The following is a 19619-nucleotide window of genomic DNA, read 5'->3' as shown; positions in this document are numbered from 1 at the left end:
TCCGATTCGAACGTATCGCTTTGGAGCCGGGGCGCTCAGAGCTGCCCACAGCGTCCACGGGCTGGGAGGCCCATGGGCAGTGGCCTTCGGAGCGTGTCTGTCTGATTATGGCTCCCTCGCCTGCCCGCCCCCCCATTCTGTTCGCCGTTTGGGCTGCTGCTGCGGGTCCAGCGAATGTTTTCAGAGAAATGTCCGTAGTACCGACTCACATACCGTGGCCGGGAGGGGGGCAGGCGGGGGAGGGATGAGCTGGGGCTGGCTGCTCTAAATCCCGTCAATGCGCCAGTCAGAGCAGCCGGAGCCTTGCCTGGCACAGGGCTGATTCCGGGAAACCTGGTGGTGGGGGAGAGTCTTTCCAAGCTGGTGACCCCGGCTGACCCTGCAGCTGCCCAGCGCGTAGGGGTGATCCCACCGAGCGAGCAGGCCGGAGCCCTTGGGGTCTGTGCCTCCATCCTGGGGATACAGGGGTGGGGTGTTGAACCCAGGGTTTGATGTGCTGGGTTTCCAGGCGCAGAGGCAGATGCTGGCAGTACAGGGGCCATGACACACAGCACAGCGGTCCCAAGTGCACCCAGGGGAAGGCCTCACTGCAAAGCCTCCCGCTGCTCCCCTGCTTAGGCAGCAGAGATGAGCCCCAGTGTGCTAGGAGTGGGGGGACGTGTCCAACCTCAGGTGCAGCTGCTGCCTTGGACCCCCCCTTGCCTCAGTTTCCCTCTTCCCCTCTCCAAAGTGCAAATCTTCCCTCCTCGGGTAATGAAATTCCTGATGAAACGAACCCACCGTCCTTGGCAGCCTGGAATCCCAGTGCTCCCCCCACCCACCAAGCCCCCACCCCTGCAGCTTGGTGCCCCCTGAAGCACAAGCATCCCCTCGCACCGCACTGGGCCAGCCCGGACCCTGAGGGTTGGGGTGTGGGGGCTGGGACCCAGGGGTTTTTCACCTTCTGCTGCAGTGTGGGGCACGGGGCACTCGCAGGTTGAACTGGTGGTTTTGCCGTCACTGGTGTCTGTAACCGGTGCTGGGGGGCTGTCAGGGACTCGGCCCGAGGTTGGGGCTGGTACCGGGGGGCTGGGTGAGGGGCTGGGGCGTGACCGTCCCTGAGTCTGAAGCAGTGAAACCAGCCCCAGCCCCTCCTGCTTTTTCGGTTTCCATCTGACTGGTCTCGTTTCCAAACCAGCTGCGGGGAAAGCCCAGCTCTGAGCCGGACGGACAGATGGACACGGGAGGGAGACCGAGGGGACACCGAGCGCGGCTGGCCCCCCTCACCCCAGGCATGTGGGTCCCGGCTGCTCCCCAGCCCCCCTGGGCTCAGATCCACGGGGGTCAGGGCACGGGGCAGCTGTTCCTGGCCAGGTGCCAGCCATGGGCACAGGGCACCTGGGGCCGTAACCCGGGCGTGCAGCTGAGAGCAAAGGGGGCTGCTAACGTGGGGGCTGGGTTGATCCGGGCTGGGGGAGCAGTGGGGTCACCCTGGGTCGGCACTGGGGGAGGGGGTGGAGAGCAGGGTCGGACCCAGCTGCCCGAACACCCCCCACTCCTCGCACACTCATCTCTGCTGCCTAAGCAGGGAGGCGGGGTGAGGCCTCCTCCCGCGTGCCCTCGGGACCGCTGTGCTGTGTGTCATGGCCCCTGTACTGCCAACAGCTGCCTCCGCGCCTGGAAACCCGGCGTGGCAAACCCGGGGTTAAACACCCTCAGGACGGAGACGCAGCCCCCAAGGGTTCCGGCCCGCGCCCCCGGCGGGATCGTCCCCACCGGGGCCCCCAGCTGGGAGAGACTCGCGCCCCCCCTCCCCTCCCCTCCTCCCCGCCAGGTTTCCCGGAATCAGCCCCCTGCTCGGAAAGGCTCCGGCCGCTTTCGGTTTCCATCTGAGTCGGACACGTTCAGGGATTGGAGCCGCCAGACCCGGCTCGTCCCCCGCCCCGCGATGTGGGTCGGCAGCTGCCAGGGCTGGGCCGGGCTCCCTGTGCTGCGGGGGGAGGGGGGGCTGTCACTCACCGAGCACCCCCCAGCCAGAGAGAGAACCCAGGAGTCCGGTCCCCCAGCCCCGCCCCCGCTGGAGGAGGAGCAGAGGTGTCACGAAGCGGCCGAGCTGGGCTCTGGGTGTCTTTGCCTCCCACTTTCCAGACTGGCTGGGGCTGGTGACCGAGCAGGACAGACGCTGCCCGCCCCCCCGCCGCTGAATTCACCCGGCTTCCTCGCTGAGCGACCAGCCCCCGGTAAGAGACCCCCAGCTCTCCCCCTGCGCGACATATCTGCCTTGCTGGCCCTGGGAAACGAACCCAGGAGTCCCGGCTCCCAGCCCCCCAGCTGTAACCACCAGAGCCCACTCCCCTCCCAGAGCCAGGAAAGAACCCAGGAGTCCCGGCTCCCAGCCCCCCAGCTGTAACCACCAGAGCCCACTCCCCTCCCAGAGCTGGGGATAGAACCCAGGAGTCCTGGCTCCCAGCCCCCAATCCCCTCCCTGAGCCGTGCCTAGGGCCTGTCCCACCCGCTCCGTAGGGAGTTACCCAGGGAGGTCCCAGCAGTGCAAACGCCACAGGACAGTTTAAGCAGCGGGACTGGCTGGCTCACATGTGGGGCGGGGGGAGATGTCAGGAAATGGACACGGAACCCAGCCCCGGCCCCGGCTGTGTGAAACCCAACCGGATCAGGGCCCTGCGGGGTGCTGTCATCTCCCTGGTGCTGGGGCCATGTGGTGTTTAGCCTGCTCCCCGGAATCGCTCTGGCCTCGCCCCCAGGCTCTGGGATCCCCCCACCATACGGAAGAGGCACAAGGGCTGTGAAGGGGGCTTTTTGCCCATGAAAGCTTATGCCCCAATACATCTTAGTCTTGAGCTCCTCATTGCTTTTGTGGATACAGACTGAGACGGCCACGCCCTGAGGCTTGAAGGACTGGGTGTTCCTGCTGAAATGATCAGCAGTGACAATGGGGTCCTAGCACCAGTGAGAATCCAGCCCTGCCCTGGCAGCCTTTGTGGCTGCAAAGAAAACATTTCCAAATGTGATCTCTTCCAGACAGGGTTTTCTGCCTGAGTGTGCAGAGAGCCTGAGCCGAACGCCCTGTGAGTGGCATGAACTGCCTTGTTTCTAGTTTTGGCCTGTCAACTCTGAAACCTAATGATGACACAGTGACCTATTTCACTGCTCGTTCCAGCTATGGGTCGGCCCAGGCATAACATCTGAGGTTGGAGCCATTTGTTGCTGGGGGGGGGGGGGATGTGGGAAAAATGCTCCCTTTCTGCGTGCCTCTGGGGCAGAGCGCCTTGGGCACCAGCTGTTGACACCCTCCTGTCCTTTGTGCAGGGCTCTCTGCTGCTCCCTCTCTTTAGCCCGTGGCCATGGAGGAGCCCGTGTGCCTGGTGGGGAACGGGGCCGACGGGAAGCTGGAGGTGAACCCCGCGGCGCTGGAGATCCTGCGTGGCGTGGCCCAGCCCGTGGTGGTGGTGGCCATCGTGGGGCTGTACCGCACCGGCAAGTCTTATCTCATGAACTCCTTGGCCGGGAAGAAGAAAGGTGAGAGGTTCCCAGCCCCCCTTCCCGTCGGCCCCAGGCTGGCGCCGGGAGCGAGGGGGCAGGTGCGCCCGGGCGCTGGGTCTCTACCCCGTCTCCTCTCTCCCCAGGGTTCTCGCTGGGCTCCACGGTGCAGTCACACACCAAGGGCATCTGGATGTGGTGCCTGCCCCACCCCCGCCGGGCTGGCCACACCCTGGTGCTGCTGGACACCGAGGGGCTGGGCGACGTGGAGAAGGTGAGTGGGGGGCAGCAGGAGGGGGCTGGAGGAAGGGGCCATGTGGGAGCAGATTCTGAGATCCCAAGTCCAGAGGGACTCTGTGACTGTCCAGCTTGGCCCCAGGGCCGGTCTAAGGGGTGGGGGGCTGGGCCCCGGCCTGGGGTGCCATACTCAAGGGGGCCCTGTGCCGGTACCTCCCACCCACTAGCCTGCCGAGGCGTTTAGAGGCAGCCGGCAGGGGTGGCAGTGTCTAGAGGGGGCGGACGGACCAAGCTGCGGGGGCTGGGGGGGCAGGTGGAGCAGCTAGGTGACTCCTCCCAAGTGGGGGTGCCCCTCCTTCCCCGCTGCCCTGCTCCACTGCCCCCCCACCCCGGGGGTGGAGCCACTGCCCAAGCTCGGACCTGGAGGCTGGTGGGGGGGGGAGGTGCTGATGTGGGGGTGTCCCCCCGCCCCGTGTATCCAGTCGTGGCTGAGCTGGGGTGGGGGGCCCAGGGGGAGCCTGTCTGTCCTGCTGCCTCTGGCCAGGGTTGCCAACTGCTGAAAATTATATTTATGGACACTACAGAAAAAAATTACGGAGAACCCCATCTTTTACGGAAACATGCTTACGTACTATAAAGAGCCGGTGATGGCCCCACTGTGACTTACCGGCGGGGAGCCTGTGGGTGGCTGCTATGCCTGGCCCGCTGTACCCCGACCCCCAACCCCCTCCCCGCCGCGGGGAGCCCGGCAGGGGTGTGTCCTGGACGCCCGCCTACCCGCCCAACCTTGCTGCTGAGCTGACCCTGGGTTTATGGAATTTATGGGCAGGTCCAAGTTTAGCGCTTTTTCACGGACTGTCCCTGAATTTACTGACGGTTGAATCCCAGGGTTGCCAAACGCTGCCAGGGACAGAGAATCCCCCGTGCCCCTGGGCCAGCTATTCCCAGGGTTCATTCCCCTCCCTGGTCAAAACTGGCACCTGATTTCCAGGCTGATTTTGCCTGGCTTCACCTTCCAGATGCTGGCTTGCACCCCCCACCCCTTATTCTGCTCATTGCCCCGAGCAAATCTCTGCTCCCCACGTCCGGACGGACAGACGGGGATCGCGGTGCCCCGAAGCCTGCCCTGGGCCCAGCTCAACAGTGGGAGCCCTGGCCTCGCTCGCTCTGGGGCAGGGCTTCGAACCCTCGAATTGTCCTCGAGGCTCTGCTCTGGCCTCTCCCCAGTGTATCACCAGCCAGCAGGGATGGCCGGACCCCAGAACTGGGCGCGGGAATCGCCAGGCCCAGAATTGGGCACAGGGATGGCTGGGCCCAGCACCGGGCACACATCCAGCGTGTCGCCTCCAGGCCAACCCCAAAAGGGAGATTCCCCTCCCTGCTCCCAGTGGAGAGCCCCCGTTTGGGATCCCAGGCTGGCGCTAGCGTGGGCGGCTCGTGTTTCAGATCCAACCCCCGCTTCCCTGCCCAGGGCGACACGAAGAACGACGTGTGGATCTTCGCGCTGGCCGTGCTGCTGAGCAGCACCCTGGTCTACAACAGCAAAGGGACCATCGACCAGTACGCCATGGAGCAGCTGCAGTATCCTTGCCAGGGGGGTGGCCCCTGGGGGCATGGGGCTGGGGGCTCTGGGGGATGGGGTCACGGAGTCCCCGGGCGATGCTCTGGAGCTGCTCCCCACGAAGCCAGGCAGGACTCTGGGGAAGTCTCCTCTCGGGAAGCAGCCTGTCTGCAGGACACACAGCTCACCCGGCTCCACCTTCCTGGGTCTGACCCCGGAGCATTCAGCCTCCTCTGCCCCTCCATGTGCTTCCCATGGCGAGTCCGCCCAGGCGGGGTCCTGGGGAAGCCAGAGGGTCCTGCCCCCCAACTCCGCAGTCAGACGTGACTCTCAGCCAGCTAGTAACACAGAAGGTTTATTAGACGACAGGAACATGGTCTAACACAGAGCTTGTAGGTGCAGAGAACAGGACCCCTCAGCTGGGTCCATTCTGGGGGGCAGTGAGCCAGACAACCCCGCCTGCCCTTCACTCCAGGTCTGCAGCCAGCCCCAAACTGAAACTCCCTCCAGCCCCTCCTCCTCTGGGCTTTGTCCCTTTCCCGGGCCAGGAGGTCACCGGATTCCTTTGTTCTCCAACCCTTTAGCTCTCACCTTGCAGCGGGGAAGGGCCCAGGCCATCAGTGGCCAGGAAACAGGGTGTCGGCCATTCTCTGTGTCCAGACTCCTGCACACACCTGCCCTCTAGGGCTCTGCAATGATCATAAACCCTTATCCCACCCCCTAGATACTTAAGAACTGCATAGGGGAAACTGAGGCACCCCCACACTATTCAGATGAAACATTAAGAACAGTCCCGCTTCGTCACAGATGGGCCCTGAGGGATGTGGGGCTGGAGCTCCTGGGGGGTGGACCCTGGCGGGTACGGCTCTGGGAGTCCTGGGGGGTGGCCCCTGGGGGATGTTGGTCAGGGGCTCTTGGGGGGTGATCACTGGGGGAAGTGGGGCTGGGATTCCCCCCCTTTAGTCCAAAGCTAGGCAGTACCATCCAGGTCTGGCCCCAGTTTGAGTCCTCAGCCCCCGGCCCAGCTTTGTGTCGGAGCTGACAGAGCACATCAAGGTGAAGGCGCAGGGAGGGGACGACCTGGAGGAGGACACGGAGTTCGTCCGCTTCTTCCCCAGCTTTGTCTGGGCCGTGCGGGATTTCACGCTGGAGCTGAGGATCGAGGGGCAGCTGGTGAGAGAGGATGAGTACTTGGAGCATGCGCTGGCCCTGAAGAAAGGTGAGCTGGGGTCAGCTGTGTGCAGGAGGGGCCCATCACACCTGGTAACCTGCTTTCTCTCTGCCCCCGAGATCAGACCCATGGGCCCATCTACCCCGGCGTCCCAGCCCCTGCCACTGAGGATCATGGCCAGTCATGGCCCAGGAGCCCAGTACGCTGCACAAACACAGAACAAAGATACAGGCCCTGCCCCAATGAGCCGACGGTGTAAGAGACACGCGGTGGAGATAGATGGATGGGGGTGCGCCTGGGGACAATATAGGGCCCTTTTTGGCCCTCCCGTCTGTGAACGTTCCTTGGCCAGGTCCAACTGAAACCCTAACCCAAGAGTGAGGAGTGCTATTCCTAGGAACCCTACCCCTATGTGACAGGTTCGGTCACAGAGACCCCTTGGGACTGTCACCTGACGTGCTGAATTTACCTCTGAGCCTGTTTTCCCTGCCAGCTTGGGACTCCAGAACCCTGCCTTGTTGAGCCAGACACACCAGCCTGCTGCAACACAGAGCCAGGGTCTGAACCATGTCCCCCAAAGCTGCAGACTTTAACCAACAACTGCTCAGCAGGTCACCTCTCTCCAGCACCCAGACACCCAGTTCCCAATGGCATCCAAACCCCAAATAAATCTGTTTTACTCTGTATAAAGCTTATATAGGGTAAACTCATAGATTGTCTGCCCTCTGTACACTGATAGAGAGATATGCACAGCTGTTTGCCTCCCCCCAGGTATTAATCACTTACTCTGGGTTAATTAATAAGCAAAAGTGATTTTATTAAGTATAAGAAGTAGGATTTAAGTGGTTCCAAGTAACAACAGACAGAACAAAGTAAGTTACCAAGCAAACTAAAACAAAACATTCAAGTCTAATCCTAATATATTAAGAAACTGATCACAGATAAAATCTCACCCTCAGAGATGTTTCAATAAGCTTCTTTCGCAGACTAAAAGAACAGGAGGACTTGTGGCACCTTAGAGACTAACAAATTTATTTGAGCATAAGCTTTCATGAGCATGCATCTGATGAAATGGGCTGTAGCCCACGAAAGCTTATGCTCAAATAAATTTGTTAGTCTCTAAGGTGCCACAAGTCCTCCTGTTCTTTTTGCGGATACAGACTAACACAGCTGCTACTCTGAAACCTTTCACAGACTAGACTCCTTCCTAGTCTGGGCCCAATCCTTTCCCCTGGTACAGTCTTTGTTAGTTCCAGCAGACATCTTAGGTGGGAAGCTGGGGTGTTTTCATGACTCCAGCCCCCTTTGTTCTGTTCCACTCCCTTTTATAGCTTTGGTACCAGGCGAGAATCTTTTGTCTCTCTTGGTCCCCACCCCTCCTTCTAAATGGAAAAGCACCAGGTTTAAGATGGATTCCAGTGTAATGTGACATGGTCACATGTCCTGTGAGACCCCTCCAGCCTCCATTCTTCCCTGGCTGGCCTACACATACCCAGGAAGATTTGCAAGTAAACAGAGCTATTTACAACCAATTGCCCTAGTCGATGGGAGCCATCAAGATTCTAAACCACCATCAATGGCCCACACTTTGCATAATTATAAGAGGACCTCAGAGTTGTACTTCATATTTCTAGTTTTAGATACAAGAATGATACCCTGATACCGATAGGATGACCACGCTCGGTAGATGAGAAGCTTTGTAATGATCGTTACTGGAGACCTGTTGCATAAAGCGTATTCTAGTTACATTATGTTTACACTCATAAGCATATTTCCATACAATATTATGGAGTGCAATATCACACCCGAATTCTAAGTGGACTACCCACAGGAAACCTAATCCCAACTTGATCTCTCCTCCCCATGTGAACCAAAACACTAACTCTATGTGCCTACCCATAAGAATCCTAATCCTGACTCCAAGTGGCCTAACCATAGGAACCCTAATGTAAGGGCGGGGAGCCCTCTTCATAGGAACTATAATTCTACCTACCAGTGGTCTCCCTTTAGAAGCTCTAAACCTAGGGCAGGGATCCCTACCAATAGGAGCCCTAAACCCTAACCCCAAGTAGCCTCCCCACAGGAACCCTCACCCTACGGCATAGAGCCCTAGCCCTTACTCTAACTCTTACCCACGGGAACCCTCACCCTAGGGCTGGGAGCCCTACTCATAGGTTCTCTAACCCAAGACACCTATGCATAGGAACCGTAATATAAGGGCAGGGAGCCCTATTCTAGGAACCTTAACCCTACCTGCAAGTGGCCAACCTATAGGAACTGTCACCCTACTCCAAGTGGCCTAACCATGGAAACCCTAAACCTATCTCCAAGTGTCCTACCCATATGAACAAGAACCCAAAGGCAGGAAACCCTATTCATAGGAACCTTAATCCTAACTCTCAGTGGCCTACCCACAGGAAGCCTAATCCCAGCTCAACATATCCTACCCATGTAAACCCAAACCCTAAGTCTATGTTGCCTCCCTCCGAGCTCTGCAACTACCACTGGATAACGCGCAGGTTTCCGCATCTCCAGAGGGCCGGGCACCCCCGACCCCCAGAGCTCCTGAGCGGCGGTTGGGAGAGGTGTGTAGTTACGGCCAGCCGTTTGGGTTTGGTGAAACCTGCAGATTAAGGTGCCATTTCACAGGTTCTGGTTGGGTTTGTTGACTTGTTCCTTTGGGAGGAATATAAATAATAAAAAAACCCCAAAAAACTGGATTTTTTTTCTATTGGTTTTAAATAACGTTTGGTTCCACAATCTCCATTTGATTTTATTCCATGTCCCAACTCCAAACATGTTTAAAAATGGCCGTGATGAAAACACCAGGTTTCCTTTGGCCCCAAAGTAGGTTTTTTTCAGCTTTTCAATTTGCCAAAACTTCTCATTTTCCACCTGACCTAAGCCAGATTTTTCCATGATGTTTGGAAGCTTCCAATGACCCAAAACTCCTTTATTAGCCTAGTGCTGGGTGTAGCCTTCTGCTTCTCCTTGGCTCTCCAGGCAACAACAAGAAGGTGATGGACTACAACCTGCCACGACAGTGCATCCGCAATTTCTTCCCCACCCGCAAGTGCTTCGTGTTTGTCCAGCCGGCGTCGCGGCAGGAGATGGGCCAGCTGGATTCGCTGCCCACCAGTGCCCTGGACCCGCAATTCCTGGACCAGACCCGCCGGTTCTGTGACTACGTCTTCCAGTGCTCCCACGTCAAGACAGTTAAAGGAGGGATTCTGGTCAATGGGCAAAGTACGTTCACCCTGCGGCTGCTCTGTGGAGACACAGACTGATGGCTTTGCCGGCCAATCTACCCTCTTTGGCTGAGAGAAACCCAGCCCCGAGGAGGGAGGGAATTTCCCCTGCATGCGGGGGGGGGGGGGGAGGGGGGAGGGGGCGCTATTTTCAGAGAACATTTAGCAGGTGTTGGAGAATCGAACTGTCTGTGACTCCGGGAGATCCCCTGGTGCCCTGGGTCCTTGGTCTCTCTCCCTTTGTCCCTGTCTGGCAGCCGCCTTCTTGCCCAACACCCCAGGGGTGAAAGCAGAACCCTCACAAGCAGGAGTGGTTACCCCTGCAGCTAGAGAGACGAGGGTCCCCTAGCGGGGCTGTGACCACTCGGATCCCCTGTTGATGGTCATGGGGGGGCACCTGTAACACACTCTGCCGTGGGTTGCACCGGGTCTTGTAGCAGAGATGGAAACTGGGGGTTCTCCTGCATTCAGGGATCCTTGAGCCACTCGGCTTCAGATTCGGACAGGTGACGACACTCACCCGCCTTGGCAATCTGCAGGTTAAACGGCCCCAGCCTGGTCCCAGCTCTGCAGAGAGGCCAGGCAGAGCCCTGCTGACATGGTGCTGGGTGTGACGGTGCCTCTCCCCCCGGGCTGACCTGCTGCGGAAAGGAGCTTGTTCTGGCGATGGAGCCCTGGCTCTGCTCAGAGGACGCTCGTTTCGAGCCTCTTGCGCTTCGAATCCCAGATGAGCCCCGTTGGACCGGGGTCTCCAGAGCTAAAAGCAGGAGCTCTGTGTCTGCGACTGGAATAACCCCTATGCCCTGGGGGTCGGCGCGGAGGAGAATAGGGACAAACTCCCCAGCAGAGTCCTTGCGGGGCCAGGTGCTGTACAAATGTACAGTCCCCTCCCCCCAGCTCTTACTCCTCCCCCTTCCCTCGCCCAGGGTTCAGCTCCTTAGTGCAGAGCTACGTGGGCACCATCCGCAGCGGGCAGGTGCCCTGCCTGGACAACGCGGTGACCGCCATGGCCGCCATCGAGAACGGGGCGGCCCTCAGGGAGGCGCTGGCTCACTACGCGGCCGGGATGGGGGGGCTGCGGCTGCCGGCGGAGCTGGGCGAGCTCTCGGCGGCGCACGGGAGGTGCGAGGCGGACGCCCTGCAGCTCTTCATGCAGCGCTCCTTCAAGGACGAGGAGCAGGGGTTCCAGAAGCAGCTGGTGGTAGGTGGGGGGTCCCGGGCCGGGCCCAGCAGCAAGGAGAGCGTTGCTGGGATGGATTTGCAGGGCAGGGGGGCCCGCTGGGCACCAGTGGTGGGTCAGGGCCCCGTAGTGCCACATGCTGTACGGATACCCGACCGAAACCTGGTGCCTGCTCCAGGGACCGTCCAATCCCCGGGTGACCCGATTGGCCAGTGGACCATTGGCCCTCCCAATCCCCCGACTGGCCAATGAATCGTGACCCTCTGATCCCCCGAGTGGCCAGTGAGCCTTCGGCTCCCCCAGTCCCCCGACTGGCCAGTGACCTGCTGTCAGGCGCAGGTCTCAGCCGGAGGAGGCGGGAGGGCACCGAATCCAGCCCCAGCCGTGGCTCTGCGATGGGGTTTCTCCCTTTCCTTGCCCAGGCCGGGATCACGGAGCGATACGCAAATCTCCTCGCAGAAAACGAGGCCGTTTCGGAGCAGACCTGCCGCGCCCTGCTGGAGGAGCTCTCGGCCGCCATGCAGCAGAAACTCAGCGCCGGGCGTTACTCCCAGCCCGGCGGGTACCAGGCCTACGACAGGGACCAGAACCGGGTGGTGGAGGATTACCGGGCGAAGGCCAACAAAGGGGTCAAGGTGAGTGTCTGAAATTAGCCCCCCCTCCCCTCCAGCCTGGCAGTTACAACAGCGAGCGCAGCTCCGGGAGAAGGAGCCGGATTCTGCTCCGGTTCATGCCTCGCCGGCAGAGCTGGTGCCTAAACCCCGGCGGCTGAGTCAGGCTTCCCCGTTTCGCTGAGGACAAAGTAGAGGGGCAATGGCAGGGAAAGGCCGTGGGGTAACCGGGGTCTGATCAGTGACAGATTTAGAGTTTTTGGGGCCCTGTGCTCAGCTTCATTTCTTTGGTGCCCCCCCCCCCCCGTGGGGGGGAACATTCTCTCTTATCTCCCCCACGGGAGATAAGTTGCGGCCGGAGGACTCAGGAGGAGCAGGGGCAGCCACGTAGCCGGTGGCCGGAGAGACACGTCGGTTTCTGCTTGAAAGCGTCGCTTCTTTCCGGTCGGCACCGTGGCTGCCCTGCTCCTCCTGACTCTCCGGCCGCGTTCGCAGCGCTCCCGCCCCCTGCCCCGCCCGCTGCTCCCCTGAGCCTCCCTCCCCATTCCCCTGCCCCCCACAGCTTCTGTCCCCGCAGCCCCCCTCCTGCCAGTGCTAAGCTGCCCAAGTGCCCGGCCCTGGGGCCCCCTGTTGTTGGGGGGCCCCGTGCCAGGGCACTGTGTGTTTCATGGTAAATCCGCCCCTGGATCTGATTGTGACCTGCAGTCACTGTGGCCCATGGTGATGGACTCCGATCCCACATGGGGAGTCTGTGGTCTCACAAAGCCCCTTGGTCATGGAGCTGCTTTTCTGAGCAGAAAGGCGCTGGGGGCAAATTTCCCCCAGGATCCTGCCCCGCTCTGCATGGGTCCAATCCAAATCTTTCCATTGACTGCGATGGGCTTTGGATCAGGCTCTGTATGAACAGTGACTGGGCCCTGGGTGAAATGACACCACATGTGTCATAGGTTCATTGATTCTCAGCCCACGAGGGACCCCTGTGGTCACTGGGTCTGACCTCCTGCATAGCACAGGGCGTAGGACGTCCCCGAAGTGCTTCCTGTTTGAATGAGAGCAGACCTCATAGAGAAACACCCCACATTCCCCAGTGGGTGTGAGCATTTTCCTTGCGGGCAGGCAGCTCCTCTCGACCCGGTCACTTGCTTTCTAACCCGGCGTGCCATTGGGAAGCCCCCACCAAAGCGTCGACTTTCCTCCTCCGAGGGGATGAGGCCGCAGAGAGGTGGGATCAGCCCCTGTGCTGCAGCTCAGCTCCCATCTCCCCACCCCAGACTCCAGCCCCTGTGATCCCACCGGCTTCGTGGGGAGAACATTTTGCCCTGAGGCGGAATAGTGTCCCCCTGAGAGGCCTGCTCCCCTGAGAAAGGAGGGAGCTCATTAGCATATCGATTGGATGAATAATCCAGCACTTGGCCACCTCTGGTCCAGGCGGAGGAGGCTCTGGAGCAGTTCCTGGCCAGTAAGAAGGCGGAGGCGGAGGCTGTGCTGAAGGCCGACAACCTGCTGACTGAGGCAGAGAAGCACGTGGCCGGTGAGCTCCTGCGAACAAGCTGCTGCCCCTGGTTTCTGTCGCTGCAGCATGTCCGTGCAGTGCCTGGTGCCGCGGGGCCCTGGGCCAGGACTGGGGCTCGTGGGTGCTACGGCCAGGCAGACTGCAAAGAATACCGGGGTCACATGCTGCAGAGCACCTGTCAGCCAAACTCATTGCACCCAACAGGAGCTCCCTGCATCCCTCCCGCCCCAGCAAACTCCCTGGATGCCCCTTCCCAGCCCCCTTTATTTTAGAGACTCTCTGAAACCCCTGCCCCTCCTCCCATGCCAGGTGATCTGAATGCCCCTCACTTCTTCTCACACCCAGAGCTCTGCATGCCCCCCACTCCTCCAATGCCCAGGGCTCTGCATGCCCCCTACTCCTCCATGCCCAGGGCTCTGTGGGTCCCCATCCAAACTGCCCTTTAAGCCGTGGTTAGGTAGGTCCCATGCTGAGACGCTGGTGGCATGGGAATGGCTCCCTAGTCACCCCTCCCTGTCTCATGCCAACCGAGTCGGGGGCGTGGGTTTGCATGGTGCCCGGGGGCTGCTCCGGGCGGTTGGGGGAGGGGTTGCGCCTCTATTTCCCCCTTTCTTTTCCCCCCAAAGAGGAGAAGCAGAAGGCTGAGCTGCTGGAGCAGCAGCGGAAGGCGGCGGAGGAGAAGCAGCTGCAGACGGAGCAGCTGATGAAGGACCAGGAGCGCAGCCACCAGGAGAACGTGAAGCAGCTGGAGGCCAAGGTGGCGGAGGAGCTGGCCAGTGCCCGGCAGGAGGCGGAGCGGGCCCTGGAGAGCAAGCTGAAGGAGCAGGAGGCCATGCTGCAGAAGGGCTTTGCGGAGAAAGCCAGGCTGATGGAGGACGAGATCTCGGGCCTCAAGCGGGAGATCAGCTCCGCCAGCAAAACTGACTTTCTGTCAGGCCTTTTCAGCACCATCAAGGAGGGGCTGAGAACCGTCGCCAGCGTGTCCGATTTTCTGACATCCAGGCGCCAGCAGGGGAAGGGGACGAGTAACCCGAGTAAAACCCAGAGACGAAAGTAGCCGGGCCCCTGTGGGGTCCTCCCTGGCGGCAAGTCCCCCAAACGCTGCTTCCCTTTAGAATCAAAAGCTTCTGCTGACTAATTCCTGTGATCTGCCAGCCCCCACAGCTACTAACACGGCCTGGAGCTGTCTGCAAAAGGAAATCACAGGATTCCTGGGTTCGGTCCCCAGCTCTGGGAGGGGAGCAGGGTTTAGTGGTCAGAGCAGGTGGGCTGGGAGCCAGGATGTCTGGGTTCTCTCCCCACCTCCTACACTGTAATTCTGTGTAACTTTGTGCTGATCACATCACTGTTCCATGCCTCAGTTTCCCCTCTGTGAAATGGGGACCTTCCCTCTGGGTGGGGAGGACGAAGCGTTGTATGTCTGTTAGGTGCTGAGCGGATGGTGCTATCCACATGCACAGGGGTAACACGGGGATCTCCAGCAAATGGCTCCGATTTCCCTCTCTGCCCCTATAAATGTGTAAATGCAACCCCACTCCCAGGGCTCTCCCCGCTGCCGGCGCTGGAATGGGGCTGCCGGGTGTCTAGGGAGAGGCAGCTGTGGGGATGTCTCCTTTCCCCAGCTCAGCATGCTGAAAGCTACGTCATTATCCCCCCGGCTGTAACGGGAGCTGCTGGCACGTGGCTACAAGCTCTCCAATGCCTGTATCTCCCTGCGCCGGGAGACTCTGCGCCCTGCAGCCTGGGTATGAATTAAACAGGTTTGCATCAGCTGGAGCAGCCCTGTCCCAGTGTCTGTATTAACGACACTCCTGAGTCAATCGCAGTCGCTCTCCCTCCACCAGCCACACTGAGAAAACACAGAGGTGGAGGGGCTATTTCTCTCCTCTGCGGAAGCACGCAGCTGTCCCATGAGGCTTTGCAGCATTAGATTCCCCCTTGCACACTGACAGATATTGATATGGAGAAGATCCTACAATCGGAGCTAAATGGAAGGAGCAATTAAGCCCCTTCATGGAGTGAGATGGCCGGAAATTACAGAAGCCACTGTCCAAGGCACTGGGCCACAGGCCGAGGCTAGAGCAAAAATTAAAGGCAGGTAGTTTCCCTGGTTGCAAAGGCAGCGGCTGAGGTTTCGGGCTGATGTGTCTGTGGGTGTTTTAGAGCAGAAAATCCAGGAGAAAGGGAGAGAAGCAATGGCGAGCGAGCGTGAGCCCGAGCAGGAAGCAAAGGGACAGCTTCTTAGGCACAGATCTGGCTGGAGAGGCACGCTGGGGATGTCTGAGCAAGAAACTTCCCACTATTGTATGTCTCCACTGCAGTCCAGGAGGCAGGCCTGGGTGGGCATTCGTTGTAAAGACACAGGATCGCACCCAAGAACAGACCTGACTCGTAGCTTCGATTTCTCCTCTTAATAGAAACAACCCTGCAATGCCCCAGTAATCAGCCAACCCCACGGGCCAGAAGGGCAGCAGCAGGTTTCTGAACGGCAGCCGGTCTGGCTCTGTGGCCCTGCAAAGATCCAGCGCTTCCCCTGGGAGCGTGTTCCCGTGGCTAATCAACCGCCTGGTTAAATTGTCTTATTTCCAGCTGCATTGTGTCTGGCTTTAGCTCCCAGCCGGCAGTTCTTGTTCTGCCTTTCTCCACCGGCTCACAGGCAGGGACTCCGCGGGGGCGTCAGACGGCAGGACCCCCACTCCTGAGCGGGGGCGGGGTGTAGTCTGGGCATTTAACTTGAACCACTTTGACCAGAACACCCCGAATGTTCACCAGGGACTCTGTGCTGCAGAGCCTGGCGCGAGGCAACCTGCCGGGGCGCGAGCACTGCCGAGCGTGCCGAAAAATCGGCTTTTAACTGAAAGCTCTGCACGGTTCATACTCTGGGCATTGCTACTGTGTCTCCAGTGTGTGTGTGTGTGTGTGTGTGTGTGTCCCTGCTGCCCCCTGCTGGAGGGAGCGAGCCCTGCGGGGTGTGTGTGTGTGTGTGTGTGTGTGTGTGGGCAGGCACTTGTGCAAGACCGCTATCTACCTGCACATTGAAATAACAGCATCTGTTGTGGTTGCAAGTTGTAGGTTCACTCCGGCTGCTGGCTTGTGGGCTGGCTGGGGTCTTCTCTGACCCCTCTCCCCTTGAGACACTTTGGGGCTGATTTTCAGACTTGTCAGGCGCTGTGGGGGCTTGTCCGCCCCCGAAACCAGGCTGAGGGGGGCAGATTGCCGAAGGGCTTTAGGCACTTAGTGGGATGCTCAGCCCGGCCTGAGCCCGTTGGGGCCAAACGCCCATTGATCTCGCTGGCCGTGCTGGGGAAGACCCAGCCCAGATAGTTCGTAGTGCTCTGCGTTAGCTCCCTGGCCAGCATATGCCATTCGCACTCAGGGTACGTCTACACTGGGATGGCAGCTCGGGGGGCAGACCCACTCCGGCTCTGCGCTAGGTGCACCAGCCTGGAGACGTACAGCGGGAAGAACACAGAGGCGAGGCTCTGCCCTGAATGGCTAGACTGGTGGTGTATCACAGGCTGTGTGAAAATGCCACCCTGTTGCTTTAAATCTTTGGGGGGTTTTCCTGGGCCTGCTGGCAGGTTGGGGGCTCTGTAAGGAAGTGTGCAACCCGAGCCAGTCTGCGGAGAGCGAGCCCGGAGCAAGGTGGGGGGAGCTGGGCTTCTCAGCCTTTGGGAGCAGCCTGCTTTGTCTCTCTCTGGTTTTGGTTCTTGTGTGTGATCGTCCTGGATTCTGCGCAATGAAGTCATGTTACTCTGCAGCCTTCCTGCAAGAGGACGTGATGGTTTTATCTCCCGTCTCTGCCTGCGTGGCATGAAGCATAACCGGGACAGAGTTCATTTCTGATGGACTGGCCCGTCCTATTGATAGACAATTATTACAATTCCCAGAGAAGTGGGCATGGCAGGGTTGGAATTTGCGCTGTGTGTTGTTCCCAGGCCCCAGTAAAATCAATCTTTCATATCCTGCTTTCACTTTCCATAAGAAAACTCTGCAGTGCAGCAGTAGCCGTGTCAGTCCCAGGACGCTAGAGAGACAAGGTGGGGGGTGGGGGGGAATCGCTTTTGTTGGCCCAGCTTCCGCTGGGGCGAGAGACGAGCTTTCGAGCCACACCGAGCTCCTCTGGAGGTCTGGGAAATGTACGAAGGGATTCTCTGACCTACAAACTAAAAAGAACAGGAGGACTTGTGGCACCTTAGAGACTAACCAATTCATTTGAGCATAAGCTTTCGTGAGCTACAGCTCACTTCATCGGATGCTGTAGCTCACGAAAGCTTATGCTCAAATAAATTGGTTAGTCTCTAAGGTGCCACAAGTCCTCCTGTTCTTTTTGTCAATACAGACTAACACGGCTGCTCCTCTGAAACCTACAAACTAAGTTGATCTATGTTAGGTCGACTTACAGCAACTGCCGGATTTATGGCTGTGACGAAGTGGGACTGTTCTTAATGGTTCCTCTGAATAGTGTGGGGGTGCCTCAGTTTCCCCTAGCAGTTCTTAAGTATCTAGGGGGTGGGATAAGGGTGTTTGATCATTGCAGAGCTCTAGAGGGCAGGTGTGTGCAGGGGTCTGGACACAGAGAATGGCCGACACCCTGTTTCCTGGCCACTGATGGCCTGGGCCCTTACCCCCCTGCAAGGTGAGAGCTAAAGGGCTGGAGAACAAAGGAATTAGGTGCCCTCCTGGCCGGGGAAAGCTGAGGGGTCCTGTTCTCTGCACCTACAAGCTCTGTGTTAGACCATATTCCTGTCGTCTAATAAACCTTCTGTTTTACTGGCTGGCTGAGAGTCCTGTCTGACTGCGGAGTTGGGGGGCTGGACCCTCTGGCTTCCCCAGGACCCCGCCCGGGTGGACTGGCTGTGGGAAGCGCAGGGAGGGGCAGAGGAGGCTGAATGCTCCGAGGTCAGACCCAGGAAGGTGGGAGCCGGGTGAGCTGTGTGTCCTGCAGACAGGCTGCTCCCTTAGAGGAGACTCCCCCAGAGTCCTGCCTGGCTTCATGGGTCGAGGTCCAGAGCATTGCCTGGGGACACCGTGACAATGGCGGTGGTTCATGTCCACACCAGGAGCACTTCCACCACCCTACGGGGGCAGCTTGGGGGGCTGAGAGCCTAGGCTGCCCCCCTGGGCTCTCAGCTCCCCACTCCCCACTGGGGAACAGGGATCCCAAAGCGCAGATGGCTCCCAGGCTCTCTGTGGGGAGTGGGGAGCCCAGGCATCAGCCTGGCTGGAGCGGGGAGCCAGGACCCTGGGGAGGGGGCAGCCAGGCTTTAGCTGCAGCCCCCCACTTGCTCTGGGGTGACAGGCTGAGCTGTGAGTGGGTTTCTGTCCATGTCACGGCTCCGAGCAGGGAAGCAGGGAGCCATGAAACGGACAGGTGTGAGCAGTGGACAGCCCAGGTGAGTAACCCGCAGTGTCCACACCGGGTTCACCCCACCGACGTAAGCCCTGCGCTGCTAGCGGAGGCGGTGTTATTCGTTCGGGGGAGCAGGGTGTGTACGTCGACGGGCTCAAGGCGGGCTTGTCAGCAAATTAAAGAAGTATGGGCTGGATGAATGCACTATAAGGTGAGTAGGAAGTTGGCTAGATTGTTGGGCTCAACGGGTAGTGATCAATGGCTCCATGTCTAGTTGGCAGCCGGTGTCAAGTGGAGTGCCCCAAGGGTCGGTCCTGGGGCCGGTTTTGTTCAATATCTTCATAAATGATCTGGAGGATGGTGTGGATTGCACTCTCAGCAAATTTGCGGATGATACTAAACTGGGAGGAGTGGTAGATACGCTGGAGGGGAGGGATAGGATATAGAAGGACCTAGACAGATTGGAGGATTGGGCCAAAAGAAATCTGATGAGGTTCAATAAGGATAAGTGCAGGGTCCTGCACTTAGGATGGAAGAACCCAATGCACAGCTACAGACTAGGGACCGAATGGCTCGGCAGTAGTTCTGCAGAAAAGGACCTAGGGGTGACAGTGGACGAGAAGCTGGATATGAGTCAACAGTGTGCCCTTGTTGCCAAGAAGGCCAACGGCATTTTGGGATGTATAAGTCGGGGCATAGCGAGCAGATCGAGGGACGTGATCATTCCCCTCTATGCGACATTGGTGAGGCCTCATCTGGAGTACTGGGTCCAGTTTTGGGCCCCACACTACAAGAAGGATGTGGATAAATTGGAGAGAGTCCAGCGAAGGGCAACAAAAATGATTAGGGGTCTAGAGCACATGACTTATGAGGAGAGGCTGAGGGAACTGGGGTTGTTTAGTCTGCAGAAGAGAAGAATGAGGGGGGATTTGATAGCTGCTTTCAACTACCTGAGAGGTGGTTCCAGAGAGGATGGTTCTAGACTATTCTCAGTGGTAGAAGAGGACAGGACAAGGAGTAATGGTCTCAAGTTGCAGTGGGGGAGGTTTAGGTTGGATATTAGGAAAAACTTTTTCACTAGGAGGGTGGTGAAACACTGGAATGCGTTACCTAGGGAGGTGGTAGAATCTCCTTCCTTGGAAGTTTTTAAGGTCAGGCTTGACAAAGCCGTGGCTGGGATGATTTAATTGGGGATTGGTCCTGCTTTGAGCAGGGGGTTGGACTAGATGACCTCCTGAGGTCCCTTCCAACCCTGATATTCTATGATT

At 59.0% G+C, this 19619-nt stretch overlaps 1 protein-coding gene across 1 annotated transcript; it reads left to right on the top strand.

The window, feature by feature from the left end:
• The first annotated feature begins 2101 nt into the window (after nucleotides 1-2101).
• Nucleotides 2102-15533, top strand: LOC141977589 (guanylate-binding protein 3-like). Its single transcript, XM_074939106.1, has 10 exons — nucleotides 2102-2219; nucleotides 3307-3516; nucleotides 3624-3751; nucleotides 5186-5295; nucleotides 6301-6494; nucleotides 9450-9692; nucleotides 10621-10895; nucleotides 11297-11509; nucleotides 12914-13016; nucleotides 13625-15533. The coding sequence occupies exons 2-10, from the start codon at nucleotides 3342-3344 to the stop codon at nucleotides 14053-14055; spliced, it is 1872 nt and encodes a 623-aa protein (XP_074795207.1). The 5' UTR covers nucleotides 2102-2219; nucleotides 3307-3341; the 3' UTR covers nucleotides 14056-15533.
• Nucleotides 15534-19619: the final 4086 nt, after the last annotated feature.

Source organism: Natator depressus, chromosome 24, assembly GCF_965152275.1.
Source record: "Natator depressus isolate rNatDep1 chromosome 24, rNatDep2.hap1, whole genome shotgun sequence".
Classification (NCBI taxonomy): domain Eukaryota; kingdom Metazoa; phylum Chordata; order Testudines; family Cheloniidae; genus Natator; species Natator depressus.
Note: the sequence above shows the minus strand (reverse complement) of the source record. Positions and strands in the feature narration are given on the sequence as shown.